The 18,213-nt window shown below is 26.2% G+C and overlaps 1 protein-coding gene across 1 annotated transcript; it reads right to left on the reverse strand.

Annotated features, from left to right (window-relative positions):
* Positions 1 to 212: 212 nt before the first annotated feature.
* LOC114177270 (Phosphoglycerate mutase family protein) lies at positions 213 to 1,800 on the reverse strand. The gene is made up of 5 exons (XM_028062545.2): positions 1,500 to 1,800; positions 1,152 to 1,397; positions 973 to 1,054; positions 622 to 836; positions 213 to 533 (listed from the first exon to the last, which is right to left on the reverse strand). The coding sequence occupies exons 1-5, from the start codon at positions 1,730 to 1,732 to the stop codon at positions 410 to 412; spliced, it is 900 nt and encodes a 299-aa protein (XP_027918346.1). The 5' UTR covers positions 1,733 to 1,800; the 3' UTR covers positions 213 to 409.
* Between the last annotated feature and the right edge of the window lie 16,413 nt (positions 1,801 to 18,213).

Below are 18,213 nucleotides of genomic sequence, written 5' to 3' on the forward strand. Positions count from 1 at the left end.
GTGCAAACTCACATTCTTCCCCTATATATTCTCTGGTCATTGCATAGTTTGCTGAATAAATCATATTTACACAAACATATATTAACATGTTAATCTTATTAGCCCCTGGTTTGATGGTTAAATTTTCTTTGCAGGACTGTTGTGAGCTTCAACTTGCAATATTTTAAGCACAAAGAGAATCAGGGATAACTAATCCATCATACACGACAAGATACCCCAAGGTCTAAATCATCTCTTATGAAACTCAATTTAATCTTCAGGCTTCCATTACATTTATGAACTCACATTCATCTACATCTTTAGATTGTATTGAATAATAAGTTTATTATTTCAATTAAACATCAGAACAACTTGAACTACTACTGATCAGTATCTATGTTCCTGCTATACCTTGACCGAAAGAATACAGTTAGTTACAATTTGGTGGGTTCTTGGAACATTTATACACAGCAGACGCAGGCTGCTTGTATGCAGGAATGTCACTGGGATCAACAAAGCGAACTTCACCAGGTGAAAAAGACAAATCCCTGTGCCTGAAATTCAAAAAATTAAAAGTGATATCTAGAATTAAGAAGCCAAAATTATAGGCACTATGGCTTAAGCTTGGAACCATGCAGTTACCTTCGTAGGTCTAGTCCTATCAAACCAGCCTGAAGAATTGTCAAGTTATCAGAATCAGGCGAAACTATAATAACGGTGTCACCTGAGTACTGAGTTTCGAGAATCGACATAAGTTGTGTCACACGAACAAAAACATCTGCAACACTCTCGTTCGGAGTTCCATCATCAATAGGAGGAGGCTTTATGTTTGGAGATATACCATCTGACGCATACACCTGCACCATTTCAAGGTCTTACTCTATCATTTCATATGTTACCATGTGTGGGTGTGTGACGAACTATAGCTCATGAAAATTAACTAAAAAAATATCCAATGGTTTTTAAAGAAAAGATTAGAGGGATAAATCCTACTTCTGAAACAGATTCCAGTTTCTTTCCTTCATAAGCACCTAATCCACGGGCATCCAGAAAGCTGTATTCTGGAACTATATAGCTGAAATCAGAGAATTTTGCAACAATAGTGAGGCTTTCAAAGTTGTGATTATAGTTTAAAAATCAAATAGAGAAAAAAAAAAAGCAAACAAACAAACCTACGGGTAACTCCATTAACAGAAGCAATGATCTCTGCAGTCTGGTAAGCTCTTTGAGTTATAGCAGACCAGATCCAACATCCTTTGTCACATGCTCCCATTTCTTTCAAATCAAAAGCTGCTTTTATAGCCTGTTTTTTCCCTCTTTCAGATAAGCCATTATCCACTGAAGTCTTCTCCACGGGGTTGGTGTTGATAATTCCCATGCTCTCGAACTCAGACTCACCAGCTCTCACCAGAAAATACCTGCCCAAACCACAACCAACAGGGTAACATAACATATTTATTACTTATTACTATTCTCCGCAAATTAACACTTCATCACAAGAGAATCGGTCACGGGATTACCGGTTGGTGAGGCGTGGTGGGGGCATTTGGAAGAGGCCGCTGGCACCGGCCACCGGCTCTGTTACGAACAGAGAGGTTGCGAATGAGAGATTGAAATTGAAGGAGATGGTGAATGCGGTGGTGCTGAGGAGGTGGCGCCGCCGGAGGTGGACGTTTACGGGTTCCGGAGGAGGAGACGACGGTTGTGGTAGGGAAAGAGAAAGTGGTTCCCTCGTTCGATTTGGTGCCAACATTTTCTTCCTGGGTATTAATGGCGGAGGTTTACAACCTTATCAATACCAGCGTCAATAACAGACCACCACATCCAACCTAAATAAATTCAACTGATTTTCTTTTCCTTTCAGATAAATTCAATCTGAATTAATTTTCTAGTGTTATGTAACTAATTTTATAGATTTAATAATTAAAATTATGAATAATATTTTTAATATTTATAATGAGATAATTATTCTTTAATTTACTTATCTTTTTGTTAAAGGCTGCAAGGATTCCTACACAATTTCCAGAAAACTTTTTGTGAAAAGGTTTTTTTACGGTGTTTTAGTAGTCTCCTTATTTCATTTTTGAAAACTAGACCTTACAGACATTTTGATGTTGCAGTCTCTCGAGATGCAACTTTGATAATAAACACGTCAATAATTAAAAGTTCATATATTGCTATATTCATATATTTATATTATTCTAATGAATTTTTATTAGAATCATTCTTGTCTATGCATTTAAATAAGGTAAATTTAATTCGTAATTAGTCATTTGATTATTTATTTACGTAAATTTTACTATAAAATTGATATGTATTAAATCACTAACACAGAAAGGATTTTCATCCGTAAACTCCCGGCGTTAAAAATATGTGGAGTCATTTTTTAAATATTTAATTTGAATTGACGTTGGATTAATTTCCAACAAACCTTCTGATACGATCCTTATAAAATTGACGATCTTTTCGAATTTGAATAACTTCTCTAAAATAAAATATTTCGACTAGATATATCAAAATTTATAATTTTACAATTATAAAAAATGTGGAATAAGACATAGATAGAATATAGAATGCATCACAATCTAGTATATTGATAAGTAAAGAAAGATTCTCTTTGATAAGAATGTAAACAAAAATGATAGACACCATAGTCAAAGATAGATAAATATAGACGTCACAATCTAATCAAAGATTAAGTAAAGACACCACGATCAAGATTGATAAGTTCAAGAAAGATTCATCATAAAGACGCTCTGTTTGATAAGAACCAAATAATATTGACGCCACAAAAATTACAATCTTTGATAAGTTAAGGAAGGTTCGCTACAAAAATCCTAGTTCTTACAATTGTGGTAGACTTGATATTTAGAAGGCTTAAAAGATAAAAGATAAAAATGAAAAAAAAAAAAATATATATATATATATATATATATAAAATATTAAACGAAATCAAAAAATAACAAAAAATGTTCAAAAATATAAAAAAATTTCAAAGATATCAAAAGATAAAATAAAATAAAAGAAGGATAAGCTGAATCATTTACATAATTAAATTTAATTATATAAATTATTCTTTAGTTGTATGATCTTTATGTCTCATGTCCTTTAAATGATAAAAACTCATCTTCAAGCTCTCCTTGTAGATATTCAGGAGATAGTCATCTATCATACTCTTCTTGATAAAAAAAAAAATGGTCCTCAACTTCGTGTCACTTGAAAATTCTTTCACCATTGCATTGGATAAATAGATAGTTCTCTATTACCTTCATTTCTCGTTTAACATTGGCCTAAGGTCCAATAAACTTTAAATAACGTTGAACTACCGTATGGTCGACGTTAAATAGGAAATTAACATTTGATGTTTCGTACGCATTTTAGGATTGTATTTGAGTTGTTTATATGATTTGACACAATTTTGCTTTAATGTTAAGTCAAATATTATTATGAAACGCGTTTGAAATGTCAAATAAAGTCAACAAAATTTGATTAAAAGTATTAAATCTACGAATTTCGAAAGATGAATGACTAAATTGGTTCAAAATTTCGAGATGGACTAATTCTAAATTCACTGAAAGTTAAGAAAACAAAAACATATTTAACCCTTTATTTTATAATTATTTTAATTATTAAATTATAATTATAATTTAACAATTTTATTCATTAAAATAATTTTTTATTTATCACGTTATCAAATAAGAGAAAAAATTTCACAAATTTTAACTCGAAATCTTTTACTTTTATCTCTCCATCTTTGAAACCAACCGACACCTATCTCCTTAAATTTATTTGTGTCGTGGCCTAAATATAAAAACGGTCTAAATATAATAGTGTTAATGAAATAGATTTTGACATGAAAATAAAAACAAAATAATAAAGTTGATTCCTCTTTAGTCTCGTCGCTATCCTGATATGGTAAGAAATAAAGTCTTAAAAATTACTTGAACTAGTTTTTACGCACGGGTCGTTGTTCTTTTTATTTGATTTTTTATATTTATAACTAAAAACATGATATTTAAAGGCATGTGATGTGGCGATTGTCGGTCTGTCTCCTGTACTTAAGACAGGAAATTTGTCCACCATGTATTACATGTGTCTGTCTGGTGTCATTAGATATTTTTGGGGACTGTATCGAATCGTTGGAATGGAACCAAGTCAATGAACGACCATCGCTGTTTTTCTCTTCTCTGTTTCACTATTCTTTACTTGACCATTGCGTCACAAATCACATCTTACTTCAATTATTCCATTGCCTCTTATGCTTATGCATGCCATACCATATTAATTTCAATAATAAATAATATTATTAGTGTGTGTTTTTCATGTGGTGCTCAGAGCCTTCCTAGTCAGCTCCGACATATTTTTACCAAACATATTTTGTCTCCACAAACAACAACCACTCAAAATTATTTTCATTTGGAATAAAGGAGGAGTGAAAAAGAAAAAAAGAGAGGAAAGAAAGTGAAATATATTTGTGTTGTGAATTATTAATTTAATACTTGTTTGCGTCATATTTCTAAAATTTTAAATCATTTTCATATTTACTAATTAAAGTGTTTCAATGTCTTTCATATCGTTGGTGATGAAACTCATTCGAAATTCGGCTTTTAGAGACCCGATTTCAATTCGGATTTAACCATTCAAATCATTACACAAAAACTTGAGATTCGTCTTCTTAAAAATCGAATTTCGACCTCATATCGCAAAATGTTTTGATCCAATTCCAGTAGAGATAAGCCGAAAAAATAGAATAAAAATCCCTCTCTAAAATTTGACCCTCCAAAAGTCAAATTACATGAATTTTATCACAGACAATGTAAAAAATAGATTGACAATTTGATTTCTAAGTGGTTAAATTCCCGCCTATTACAGTATTTCTATACAGTTTTAAAAAAATAAAGCTACAAAATATCGATTTAAAAACTATTTTAAAAAAAATACTTTTGTTGGAAAATTTTAAACAAATTTTAAAGAACAAAATGAAAATTAGAAAGAAGAAAAGAACAACGTTATCATTGGTATATTGGTTGAAATTTAATTATTATTCCGCCGAAATAAGATTGGTTGAAAACCGTGAAGATCAATGGAAAGTGTGTTTTTCATGTGGTGATGGAAAGCTGTTTGGAATGACAAGACAAACTAGGTAGTGACCAGTCAAATCTCATCTAAAGATTTTTTTTTTTTTTTATAAAGTAATTGCGCGGAGAAAAAGTTAACAAAATGAAAAATTTAAAAATATACAAAAATAAAGTTACTTTGATTAAATTATATTTTTTATCCTTATTTTCGTAACAAAATATTAATTTGTTCCCTTAATTTTTTTATTTTAATTTGATTTCTATTTTAAGAAATTTGATGCAATCAAGTCCTTTTCTTTAGTGATATAGTAACGATGTTAAATAGGATGTCACATATCAGTTATCAGTTCCTGAATTTTTTGAAATTTTTTATTTATTTTTTTATTTTTTTAAAATAAAAATTTTGTCACGTGGCAGTGATAGTGTCACATATCACTATTATGATAGGTGTCATTTTCCTATTCTCAATTTGGTCCCAGTATTTTAATTTTTGTCTCAATTTAGTCCAAACTTTTGAAAAAATTATTCAATTTTATCCCTTTCCAAATTGAAACCAAATTCAATTTCTATATATATGTGCACAAATATTTCTATCAAATTTCAAGTATATATATTTAACAAGATTAAATTTATTTTAATTTATATTTTACATTAAATTTTATTTAAAATTATTTTAAAGTTATTAATAGAAAATCATGTTAATAACAAAAAAATTCATAAATTATATTGATATTTTACTATATAATACTTTAATATTATTTTTTATTTGAATTTATATTTTAAATAATTGAATATTTTTAAAATGTGTAAAATTCAATAATTTCTATACAAATAATTTAGTTGGTGTAAAAATAACAATTATATAATTTTAGAAAAAATAATTAGTTTATGTAACAATAAAAAACAAATAAATTTAAAATTTAAAAACAATTTTAAGTAAAACTGAATGTGAAACAAATTTCAATAAACTTAGTTTTGTTGAAAATATATAATAAAAATATCAATTTGAATAAAAAAATTCAAATTTAATAAAAATATTTGTATAACATTTATATAAAAGTTAATTTTTGTTTTAATGTGGAGGAAGACAAAATTGCACAATTTTTACAAAAATTAGGACTAAATTGAGACAAAAACTAATATACAGGGACCAAATTGAGAATGAGAAAATGACACCTGGCATATTAGTGACACGTGTCACTGCTACGTGGCACGATGTCAATTTGACACGTGACAAATTTACAATTTTTAAAAAATATAAAATATAAAAAAAAGTTCAAAAAAATAAAAAAAAATCAGAAACTGACATGTGACACCCCGTATTTAACACCCTTACACCACTAACAAAATTGATTACATCAAATTTCCCAAAATTAGGACCAAATTGAGATAAAAAAAATAAAGAAACCAAATTGATATTTTGCTACAAAGACGAAGACCAAAGATATAATTTAACCTAATTATAAATCACATTTATAATAAATTATAACATTTATTTAAACTTTTTTGTAATAAGTAAAATACTATTAATAATAGTAGATAACTATAGTAATAATTGTTGGATCTTTTCTATAGAATTAAAGAAAGATTTAATGTTAATAAGAAATGAATCTAACTGATAAATAAGAAATTGACAACTATTTTATTCTAGAACTTTTTAGGTGATAAGTTTATATACTTTATAGGTGATAACTTTTTAGAATTTTATATACTTAAATTTATGTCTAAATTTTTAATAATGTTTAAATAGATTTTCTTAAAATAATTTTTTAGCTTATTTTTCACTTTTTCACTTACATTGTACTTATTTCTACAGGAGTACTAATTTATGTAGACAAAAAAAAAGTAGTTTATTTCCACTAATTTAAACAGAAAAACAACCATAAAAAGGCAGAAAAAAAATACATTTGAGCTATCTAAGAACATAAAGTAAAAAAAAAGAAAAGAAAAACAACATAAAAACAACATTTTACAAATTTAATTTAAGAATAACGTGAAAATAGATTATACTATATAACATAACTCACTATAATATAATTAATTATAATATAATAAATTATTATATAATATAATATTAAAATAAATTTCTCTAATAAAAAAATTCATATAGTAATAACAAAAAGTTATTAATTATTATACAATAATAATAATAATAATAAATAGTATTAAAATATATTTGTATAGTTATATGTGGAAAGCTACCGATCATTATTTATTTTTTTCTGTATTTCTTTTACGTTGTTTTGGAAGAGAAAGAACACAAATTCCGATGTGTATCAAATGAATCACTCTCGATGGTTGGGCAGGTGTAGAAGTCAAACGCACCTATATAATCTAGCCGTTGCTGTTAGTAGTCCAGCTTCTTTAAGAAGGGGGGTGTGCATATTTTTAACGTGTGCTTCTAAGATATTATTTAAATGCTATCAATGTTTTGTTGTTTTACAATTGACAAACGCTACACAAAATAGTATAGTCCCATCTCAATTAATATGTGTCTTTTCTACTCGCCTCCATTTTGGTTGAGTGTAGTGGATGGTTGACCATGGCGATACAAGCACAAAATTATATATTTAATATAAATGTTATTTATATTATATAAACGTTTAATTAGCAATTTAGTTTTTATGTTTATACTTTTATATTTTCATAATTTTTTATTTAGTTGAGTTTTTAACTTTTTTAAATAGAGTTTATAAAGAGTATTATTTGGGTACTATCACAAAGAGAGAAAAGTAACACAGTGTTTTTTTGTATGGATGACATTGTTTGTGTATTTGTTATGGATGAATTTATGCGCGAGCCATTGTTCTTTTGAGCGGAAATAGATTGATTTGCAAGAGCGGATTTGCGGGATCGCTACCATATTCCATCTTTGCATGTATGCAACGATTTGAGAGTGTTATAATTAATTTTACTAAATTAACCCTACATAACTAATTTATAATAGTAAGTCTAAAAGCATAAACTAATTATATTTAAAATGTGTTCTAAGTCATCATCTTCATATCTCTTAAATGTTCAATCTCTTGTACCATCAAGAGTCTTAAATAGATTTGTTCTTTCAATCTTTTGTTCCTTGCCATTTTCATAGGTCCTTTGAATTGTAAATATTCATCAAGTTCTTTTTGTATGAAATCCAGGGATAGTCCTCTATCATTTCCTCCTTCTTGAAGATAATTTGTCCTCAAATTTGTACCACTTTGAAGTGTAGGAGATAGTTCACAATCATATCCTTCTTGCTAAAGATAATTTGTCCTCAAATTCGTCTAACTTGAAGTGTAGGAGATAGTTCACAATCATATCTTCCTTGTTAAAGAGAATTTGTCCTCAAATTCGTCTCACTTGAAGATTCTTTATTACTGTCTCTTTGAGTTCTTAGCAGATATCTAAGAACAACTAAATAAAAAAAACACACTTTCAATGTCAGTTATTGCACAAACAAAAAATATGTAAATCAGTCAAACCATGATAGATCTTCCGAGGCTATCTAACCTATTTCCACATCTTATTATGGTATAAATAGATTGACTTTCCTTCCTCTACACTTACAATAATTAAAAAAAAAAAAGTCAATAACATAATTTTTTATTTAAAACATTTCTCTTTTTTAATTTTGTTAAATCACTCTTGTTTTCATTGAAAAGAAAAAGACTTCTAATCAAATCTTAATTAAATATATTTTTTTAGTGATAAAACTACTGACATTGTTTTATATGATTTTAAGAGTTGTTAACATTTAACTCTTTTTATTTAAGCGTTTTTCTGAAAAAATACGTATTGATAGTATAACATTTGCTTTGAGTCTTCTACAGAAGATATATGCAATATACAAATTCTTCATTTAAGAGGTTAATAACACAAGTTTTGTAATTTTGTTCTAATTTGACTTTCTTAATCCCATTACAAAAAACTATCACTTTTGCTACCATCTATTTTAGTCGCAAATCAATTAATGACTAAATTAAAAATTAGTGGCAAAATAACTACTGAAATAAAAATCATTAATCTACTAAATTAATTGGTCATTTTTTATAAAATAATCACTAAAATTTTAGTGGCTAATTTGATCGCAAAAATAAAAAGATTTAACTATGCGTCGAAAAAGTGTATTCGCAATATTTGATTTACTTTGTTAAAAAATATCGTTACTGGAAAACGTATTTTCTTGTACCGGTTTTAATTCAATTTTTCCGTAAAAGCATTCTTATGAAGAAAATATAAATTTATTTTTTCAGGGTTACAAAAAAATCAGTTACCCTTATTAAATTATATAACGTGATAAAAAAATTAAATATACTAATAAAATAATAACATATTATTCTTTGCCTTTTAGAGAACTCATATAAATATTTATAATATATTTTAACCATTACAAGTAATTTAAAAATATTTGTAGGAATCATAGTTATCAAATTTGATTTTTTTTCACATGAATTTTTTTCTCTAAAACCAAAGGTTCATCTAAAATAAGAGGAATCATTCGATGCTCAATGAATAAGGTTTTTGTTGGTTTTTTCAATTCATACGGTAAAAACGAGCTTGATGAAAAGAAATGGAAAAGATAAAGGCTGAAAAGGTTCTGAATGGATTAACCGGTGGCAGGTAATTTAGTCAAAGTATAAAAAAAGGAAAGTAACATAATGACTAAATTATTTTTATCAATAATGATTTGGAAAATGACAAGTGAAATGACAACTAGTTTATATGTTTATAATAGCAAACTGATTAGCATTTTGTTCCCAAAAAAGAAAACTTTTACTACATTTAAGATCACTAATAAAACGAATGATAGTGGGTGATAACGACAGATCTTCACCAAAATATTTGAGGAACCAAAATAATATATTTAAAATTTATATATTTAATATTATTGTGATTAATTCAATAAAAATAATACATAATCTAGTACATTTATAATTATCAAAGAAATTACACATATCTAAAGGAATGTCTATCATTTTTTCATATTTTTCAATTTATGATAATTGAATTATAATTAAATTTTTCAATTAACTTTTTTCGATGTAAATAACCATATTATCTGTAAAATATTCATCTTCCATTTTATTAACATGCATTTGATTCAAAAAATATTCACAAGCTTTCATTTCATTGTTATGCGATAAATAATCATATTATCATGTTTTCATCTACACCGGTAGTTTCTCTATCAATTTTAAAAAATAAATTTATTCTTTTGTTTTTCATTAATATACCTATTTATAAAATAAGTTTAAGACTAAAAAATAATTTATCATAATCTAATAAAAAATTGAGAGAATAATTACTAAAAAAAACTATAATAATCAAGTTACAATTAAAAATCGACTATGAAAAATCACAGTACATTATTTCTTCTTCTAATTAATAAAAAACGAATATAAAAAAGGTCATGAAATAAAAAATAATGTTAAATGTTAAACAAATAGTTCACTATCAAGTGAGACAAGAGAAAACTACCTTATTTATTTATTTAATAATGGAAAAAAATATGAAAAAATGAGGATATAAATACTAAGTTTATGTCTTTTTTTTAGTAACAAAAGAAAATAAATAAACATGAAAGAAGAATACAACATATAAAAAATTCAAAAAACAATGAGAGAGAAAATAAAAAATATCTTAATAATTTTGTTTCTTTATATATTTAATTTAATATTTAATTATTTATTATTCTATTTTATAAAATAAATAAAAAATATTTAATTTAATTTTTATTAATTTTAAACATAATATTATTTAATTTAAAAAAAAACAATTCAAAATAATAAAAAACAAATAAAAAAATTTAAGGTGGGGGACCGTACCCCGCTTGCCCCTTGCATCCTCCGCCACTCCTTAGTGGATCAAACAGAGTTATCATCGGACAGAGTTTGCGCTAAAATAATATTTAGAATGATAATTGACATTATTGTAAATGCAAAAAATTCTCGTATAAAATGAAAATTTATTAGAAATATGTTTAAGTGTAAGAATCAATATCCAACATTTATAATTAGGCAACTTATTCTAATTTTTATTTTGAATATTATATGTCATACAATAATTGAATAATATTATTATATGTAATTTAGTGATATTTGTTATGTCCTTTATAGATTTAAGTAATTCATACAAATTAGAATAGATAATTTTGTCTTTCATGCTTTTTGCAGAAAAAATGTTTCTAACTTCTTGGATTAATCAGATTTTTTTTTTAATTTTAATGAAACTATATTCATTGATTTTAATGCAAATCGTTCATTAAAATTGGTTAATGATTTATTTTTTTATTTTTTTATTTTAGGGTGATCATAAAAACACTCATCCAGAATATTTAAGCAAGAAAAAAATGTTTAAAATAACTCTTTAAAACAAGAATGTTGATTATATTGTTGAACATATGATACACGTTGGGAAGTTGATTAATATAATTTTAGAATTTAAAATTTAATTTCATATCGTGTTGGTTTAAATTATCATGTTTTCATTATTAATTTCAGGTGATGCTTTCAAGGTTTTTAGAATCTATATTTTATTTTCTTATTAAATTCATGATAAAAAAATAACTTAATTTAAATACCATGGTAGGAAAATAACTTCGTGGTTGTGAATAATATTAAATATTTTGATGACATTTCCGTATATATGAATCAAAATCTAACGGTAATAAACTGATATCATTGAAACAATGTTGTGAATGATGATAATCTTTTAAGAATTCATAACTCTTAAGATCAAAGAGGTTACTCTCAAAATTGTTATGTTGTGAATTAAAATGAGAAAGTGTGAAATCACATTTAATAGCTAATTTCTAATAAATAAAATATCATATATTATAATATAATATAGAGTAAAAGGTACAAAGTATATTATAACTAACTATTGAGTCATATCAAAATATACGGGAAAACAAATATTCTAGGCACATAACAATGTCATAAAGATCACTTAAAATATAAAATAGTTATGTAAAAAATTGTTCAACAAAGCACCAAATATAAAGCAAAGTGATTCTGTAAAAGAGGCTCAACAAAGAACAAGATGTAACATCTAATCTAGATAGCAACATCACCACCATCCTAACAATCAACAAGTGTCTCCACATTTGCTCACACCAACATTTGGTGATCATTGCAAAAAGGAAAACACAACAAGGAAACACATACATAAAGAAAAGTAAGCTAGTGTATTTCAACATTCTTGCATAAATATAAATACATAGGTACATAATCCAAAAAACTCATACATGGAGAAAAGGATCATTAACTCACAAAATTTTAACTTAATTAAACACCAAACTGTCTTTGACTTGATATCCAGATTATGCGTTTAATATAGAATTCTAAGGAAGTATGCACCTGCGTTTGATATCTACATTTTTTATCTAGACATCTCCTATATAAAGACATACACTAACCACACCATCATCAAGAATTTCTCTTGAAACTCTTGTATCATCAACAATCCACATTATCTCAGAATAATTATCATCCCAAGCTAAACTCATCAAGTACATGTCTAACAAAATGCCACATCATTCATGCATAGCTTCATTTCATATATCATATTTTTAACATTAACTCAGTCAATTACAAATTAAAATAAGGAATTAAAATTTATGCAACAATTCTCACTTAAGCTAGATTTCTCCCAGCTTGAGCTAGGAGGTTATCGCTAAGCTAGATTTCTCTCACTTGGGCAAGACTGATCTAGTTTAAGCTAGAAACTCTCGCTTGGGCTATACTCATCTCGCTTAAGCTAGAATAACAAGATTTCAGCATGCAAAAATAAAAAATCCCAAAAAAAAAAAAAAAACACAACCACTTCAATTCCAGTACACTTATCAATCCAACACATCAAGATGCAATCAAATATCAGGATAAACAATTTATTTCAAAATCTAGAAGAAAACCCTAGCTTCCCTGATCTCACAACTGAAAACAGTAGATTGAAGCTCTAGGTGGAGATGAGCCCTACACCCAAAATAGCCCAAAGAACACATAAGAGCACATGAAGACAAAAATGAGGCTCTTACACAAGACTCAAAACTGGAAACAAAAGATATAAGACGAGAGTTTTGAGTTTTTGGCTTACACAAAAAGGAAGACATTCGCTAAGTTCTGTGGAGAACTTCGTAATGACCTTAACTCAGCTTCTGTTCCAAAGAGAGAAGAGAGGTGAGCTATTTGTAATTTGATAAAAAAACTGAGAGGAAAGGTAAAATGAAAAAACTAAAAAGGTGTTTGAAAAAAAAAAAGAAAGTGGGCAAACCTTTTCATTTAACTGACTTTTTCATTTAACTGAGCTCATATATCTTAAAAAAACGGTATTTACAAAAAATCATCCTTCACTCTTTATTTATAGCTAAAATAAATAAAATTATTAAATAATATTGTTATTTAAATTATAAATATATATATATATATATATATATATATATATATATATATATATTACTTTTTATTTGGTATCATAATTTTACACAATTTTATATAATAACACACAATTTATATAATTTCATAGTTTAGTATAATATTATAATCTGCTAATTTTATATACTTTTTAGTTTATGTAATTTTATTATTTTATCATACATTATAGATTATATTAATTTGATTATTTAATTTACAACTCTACATTGTATTATTTAATTTGTTTTAGTTTTTCTTTTTACAACCGTGTACGCATGTATCAAAGCAGTACATGTTAATTTTGAAGATAAGGAAGCACATAACATAATGAATAGGAGAAGCCGCAAAAAAAGCACATAACATCGTGTAACACAATGGGAATGGACCAGCATTCAATTTTGACGTTAATTTCCATCTTGTACATCACAACTAATGAAACCACTGCCGCCTCCAAATTAATCTTTTCTTATATTTATGTACCTCTCTCCCGTACACAACATGTTAAAGAACTTTGACTACCAACATTTTCAGCAAATGATCTTATTAACAATATTCAATAAACAAGTTTTTTCATGACTTTTAATATGCTAGTTGAAGTGTCATTTTTTAATGTTAGCTTGCGGTGTGTATATACAATTTGATATTTGATATTACATAGTTTATTTTATTTTATATCATTTAAAATGTTTATTTTATTATTTAGATATTAAACTATGAGATATTATTTTATTACACATTTCAAACAATTGATTTGGAAATAGAAAATTATTAAACTTTAAAATTAATATATATTCATCATTTTGTATTTACAAATTACTTTAATATAAAATTTTACTACACACTTTTGATATATTTTATTACTCTAATAATAGAAAACAAATAAACTGATTGAAGACATATAATCCACTTCTCTGACGACTTATCTCAATTGTCTTTTGACATGTGCGGTCTTGTACAAAACATTTAGATGAAGTGAAATATACATTATATCCTAAATCACAAATTTTTTCAATAGAAGCATGATTCATAGCAAAATCAAATATGTAGTAAACATCAAACAAAGACAAAAATGGTGTGACAATGACACCAATACCAGATAATGGAACTAACTCACTGTTAGCAATTGCAATTGACATGAATGAGTTAGGTGATAACAAAATAAATGATGTGACATATGATTAGTGATACCTGAGTCAATGATCCATTTGTCAAAATATATATTTGGCGATGATGTACCTTAAGATTGTAAGAATATATTGGTCTGTAGCTGGGAAACAAGTCTAATTTCCTCTACTAATAATTCATCAATAACATCATCAATAAAAGACAGAGAGTTTTGATGCAAAATTGAACCACACAAACTTTCAAAATCACTACAAATAGCATAAGAAATTGAACCAAACGTTGTGACTCCCTACGAGTAATATACGGTGCAAAAACACTCAATTTTGCAAACTTAGTCAAGGCAAGTCGATCCCATAAGTTGTCAAGACAGAATAAAAGTCCTGAATGCTCATGTCATTTTGCTTTAGTGTACAAATATCTATCTCAAGTTGATATTGTTTGGCAAAATTGGATTGTGTATACAATCGAGATAAGTGATCTCATACCTCCTTTGCAGTATCATATTTTGTCCATTGAACACCAATCAAGTGTATGACAAAATTATTGACCTAAGTGATAATTTTACACTTATCAACTTCTCGAGAGTAACATAATTATTGGTTTTGATGTCAATTGATATTGCCTTAACACCTGAAATATAACACCATATGGACTTTTCACGAAGAAATTTTTTAATAACATAAATTCAGTATGAATAATTTTTATCATCTAATTGCACACCAATATATTGAAGAGAATCATCTTTGCAAGTTGTCATAACAAATCAAATACAAAACAAAAATGTGAACCACACAAACAGCAGAAGCAACAAACAAAAATGATACAAACTTAATTTTAGAGAATTGTAAATAATTATTTATAATAATATGATTAACTAATCTTTTATCTAATTTGTTAATTCATATATATATATATATATATAACACTTAATAATATAAATATTTTTAATTTATTAATTAATGTTTTTAAGTAGATAAATTAAAATGATCCTTTTACATGTTAAATTATTTTATTATAATTGATATTTAAATTTAATTTGTAAGTGTTAACTAAGTTATAATTTTATTATATATTTTCAGTTTTTAAGTAATATAAAATGAAAAATTAATTTTCTAAATTATGTTTTATTTTACTTTTTTATTAAAAAACTGAATTGATAGAGCTACCCACTTGTTTTTTCTCCAGCTTGACAAGTTGACAATGCAAAACGTACCAAACTGATGGCAAAAATTATATAAATCAAATACGAACCAACTCACCTAATGATTTTTAATGCTAGGTAGTTAGTTCAATTCATATTCTTAATGCGAAGAGTATAATTTGATTATTAACTTACAATCCTTAAAAGTTTCTTTTGGTAAGGAATTGTCTAAATGAATCCAATAACTATGATTAATAAAGATTCTGTGTGGTAAATCTGAGGTTTGCACTAAAAATTAGACAGGTGAGGTTCAAATCCCAACATTTGTTATCGTTGTTAGGAAAACAACTACTTTGCACTTTTATTTTCTAAGTTAAAATACTCCCTTGGTCCTCTTTTGTGTTGAAAATCTCAATTTGGTCCTCGTATTTTTATTAGTCTCAATAAAGTCCTCATTTTTGTAAATTAGTATGAATTAGGTTCTTTTCGTTAATAGAGAAGTAACACCGTTAAGTGGGTGCCACGTGTCAGCTTCTCGTTTTTTTGAATTTTTTGAATTTTTTTTGAATTTTTATTTTTTTTAAAATTTTTATTTTATATTTTGTTAAAAAAATATTTATGCCACGTGTCAAGTTTGTAGTGTGCCACGTGTCAATCTAATATGGTGACATGTGTCAACTTATTGTATGAATCTCAATTTGGTCCTCATATTTGTTAATTTGATTTGATTTCAGTCCCAAATTTTTTTAAAATAATTTTAATTTCATGTGCTCCAAATTTAGAACAAATTTAATTTTTTTATAAATATAATGATGATACTTTTATTACAAGTGATATTTCTATTACATATTTTTAACAACATTTAATTTATTTAAATTTATATTTTACATTAAACTTTATTTAAATTTTATTTTAAAATTATAAATATACAGATTAATAAATTTATATTCGGAATATTTGTATAATATTCAATATCAACAATATTTTAGAGTTGGCTTAAAAATAACAATTTTATAAATTCAAATGTAAAATTTTAAAATAATTTTATAAAAAATTAAAATAAATATATTTAAAATTTTAATATTAAATATAATTAATATTATTAAAATATTTAATAAAAATATCAATTTTAATAAAAATAATCATTACATTATATAAAAGTAAAATTTGGTCTAAATTTGGAGTGCCTAAAATTGAAATTTTTTTAAAAAAATTGGGACTTAAATCAAATCAATTTAACAAATATGAGGACCAAATTGAGATTCATACATTAATTTGACACGTGTCACCATATTAGATTGACACGTGGCACACTACAAAAGTGACACGTTGCATAAATATTTTTTAAAAAAAAATAAAAAAATTCAAAAAAAATTCAAAAAATTCAAAAAAAACGAGGAGCTGACACGTGGCACCTACTTAACGGTGTTAGTTATCTACTAACGGAAAGAACCTAATTGATACTAATTTACAAAAATGAGGACCTTATTGAGACTAATAAAAATACGATGACCAAATTGAGATTCTGCAACAAAAACGAGGACCAACGAAGTATTTTAACCTATTTTCTATTTTAATAAAACCTACATATAGTTATGTGTAAATTATTGTTTTAGAAGTTTTAATTAGAATGTAAAAATTACAAAACATCTCATAATTGTTTGTGATGTAAGACCTAGAAAATAGTATAAGAATCGTAGTGATTCTAAAGATAATCGATTATTTTATTTATATAAAGTTCAATTGTAAATAGATTTATATTAATTGAATTTTATTTTATAAAAATTATTATCTTTTTAGAAAACTTTTTTCTAATTTTTGTGCCTTTTTCTCTAATTTTTTTAGTTTGTTTCTCATGTATTTAATGGTTAGATACCATAAGTGAATTCACCGTTGGAAAGACTTACACTTCTGATCGACCAAAATCTAAAATAGAGCAAGTTCACTTTTTAATCGTATTGTTTAGTTAATTCAATATTTTGAGGCATATATGGTTCTAAGATCTATGTATGTGACTCAAAATAGCTCAAAGTGATATCTGTTTAATTGTGATTATTATGGTATGTTTATATCTTTGATATGATGAATAGGTAGTTGGAGCATGATGTGAGAACTGAAACTCTATTAGTTTTTTTGTGTTGTTCTTTTGTTGTACCTTAAAAATACACCAATGAATATTAATTTTTGATGTTTTAAAATATATTAAAAGGATTTTTAAAAGACCCACATTAGTGTATTTTTAATCCTTAGTAAATGACAACATCAAAAAACTTAGCAAAGATTCCGAACTCATATTTTTGTGGTTTGGTTTGGTATAAATTATGTGGAATGTAAATGTAGTGATTTCTAGGATGGAAATATTACCGTGTGGTGGTATGCGAAGTGTATTGATGACAAAGATCGAAATGAAACTACCCTAACTTTGTTAGTATTGTATACATATAGAGGAAGATTTAGTTGTGAGAGTCAAAGTAGGTTCTTAAATGGAGTTTCTATA

Source organism: Vigna unguiculata, chromosome 3, assembly GCF_037176805.1.
Source record: "Vigna unguiculata cultivar grain cowpea cultivar isolate G323 ecotype 2 chromosome 3, ASM3717680v1, whole genome shotgun sequence".
Lineage (NCBI taxonomy): Eukaryota > Viridiplantae > Streptophyta > Magnoliopsida > Fabales > Fabaceae > Vigna > Vigna unguiculata.

What these genes read in the sequence shown, in the direction of transcription:
- LOC114177270 (XM_028062545.2), bottom strand. Translation starts at nt 1,732, where the DNA reads ATGTTGGCACCAAATCGAACGAGGGAACCACTTTCTCTTTCCCTACCA. An exon ending in CCACCACGCCTCACCAACCG is followed by an intron (nt 1,398 to 1,499) that starts GTAATCCCGTGA and finishes TGGTTTGGGCAG; the next exon opens with GTATTTTCTGGTGAGAGCTG. An exon ending in AACTGGAATCTGTTTCAGAA is followed by an intron (nt 837 to 972) that starts GTAGGATTTATC and finishes GAAATGGTGCAG; the next exon opens with GTGTATGCGTCAGATGGTAT.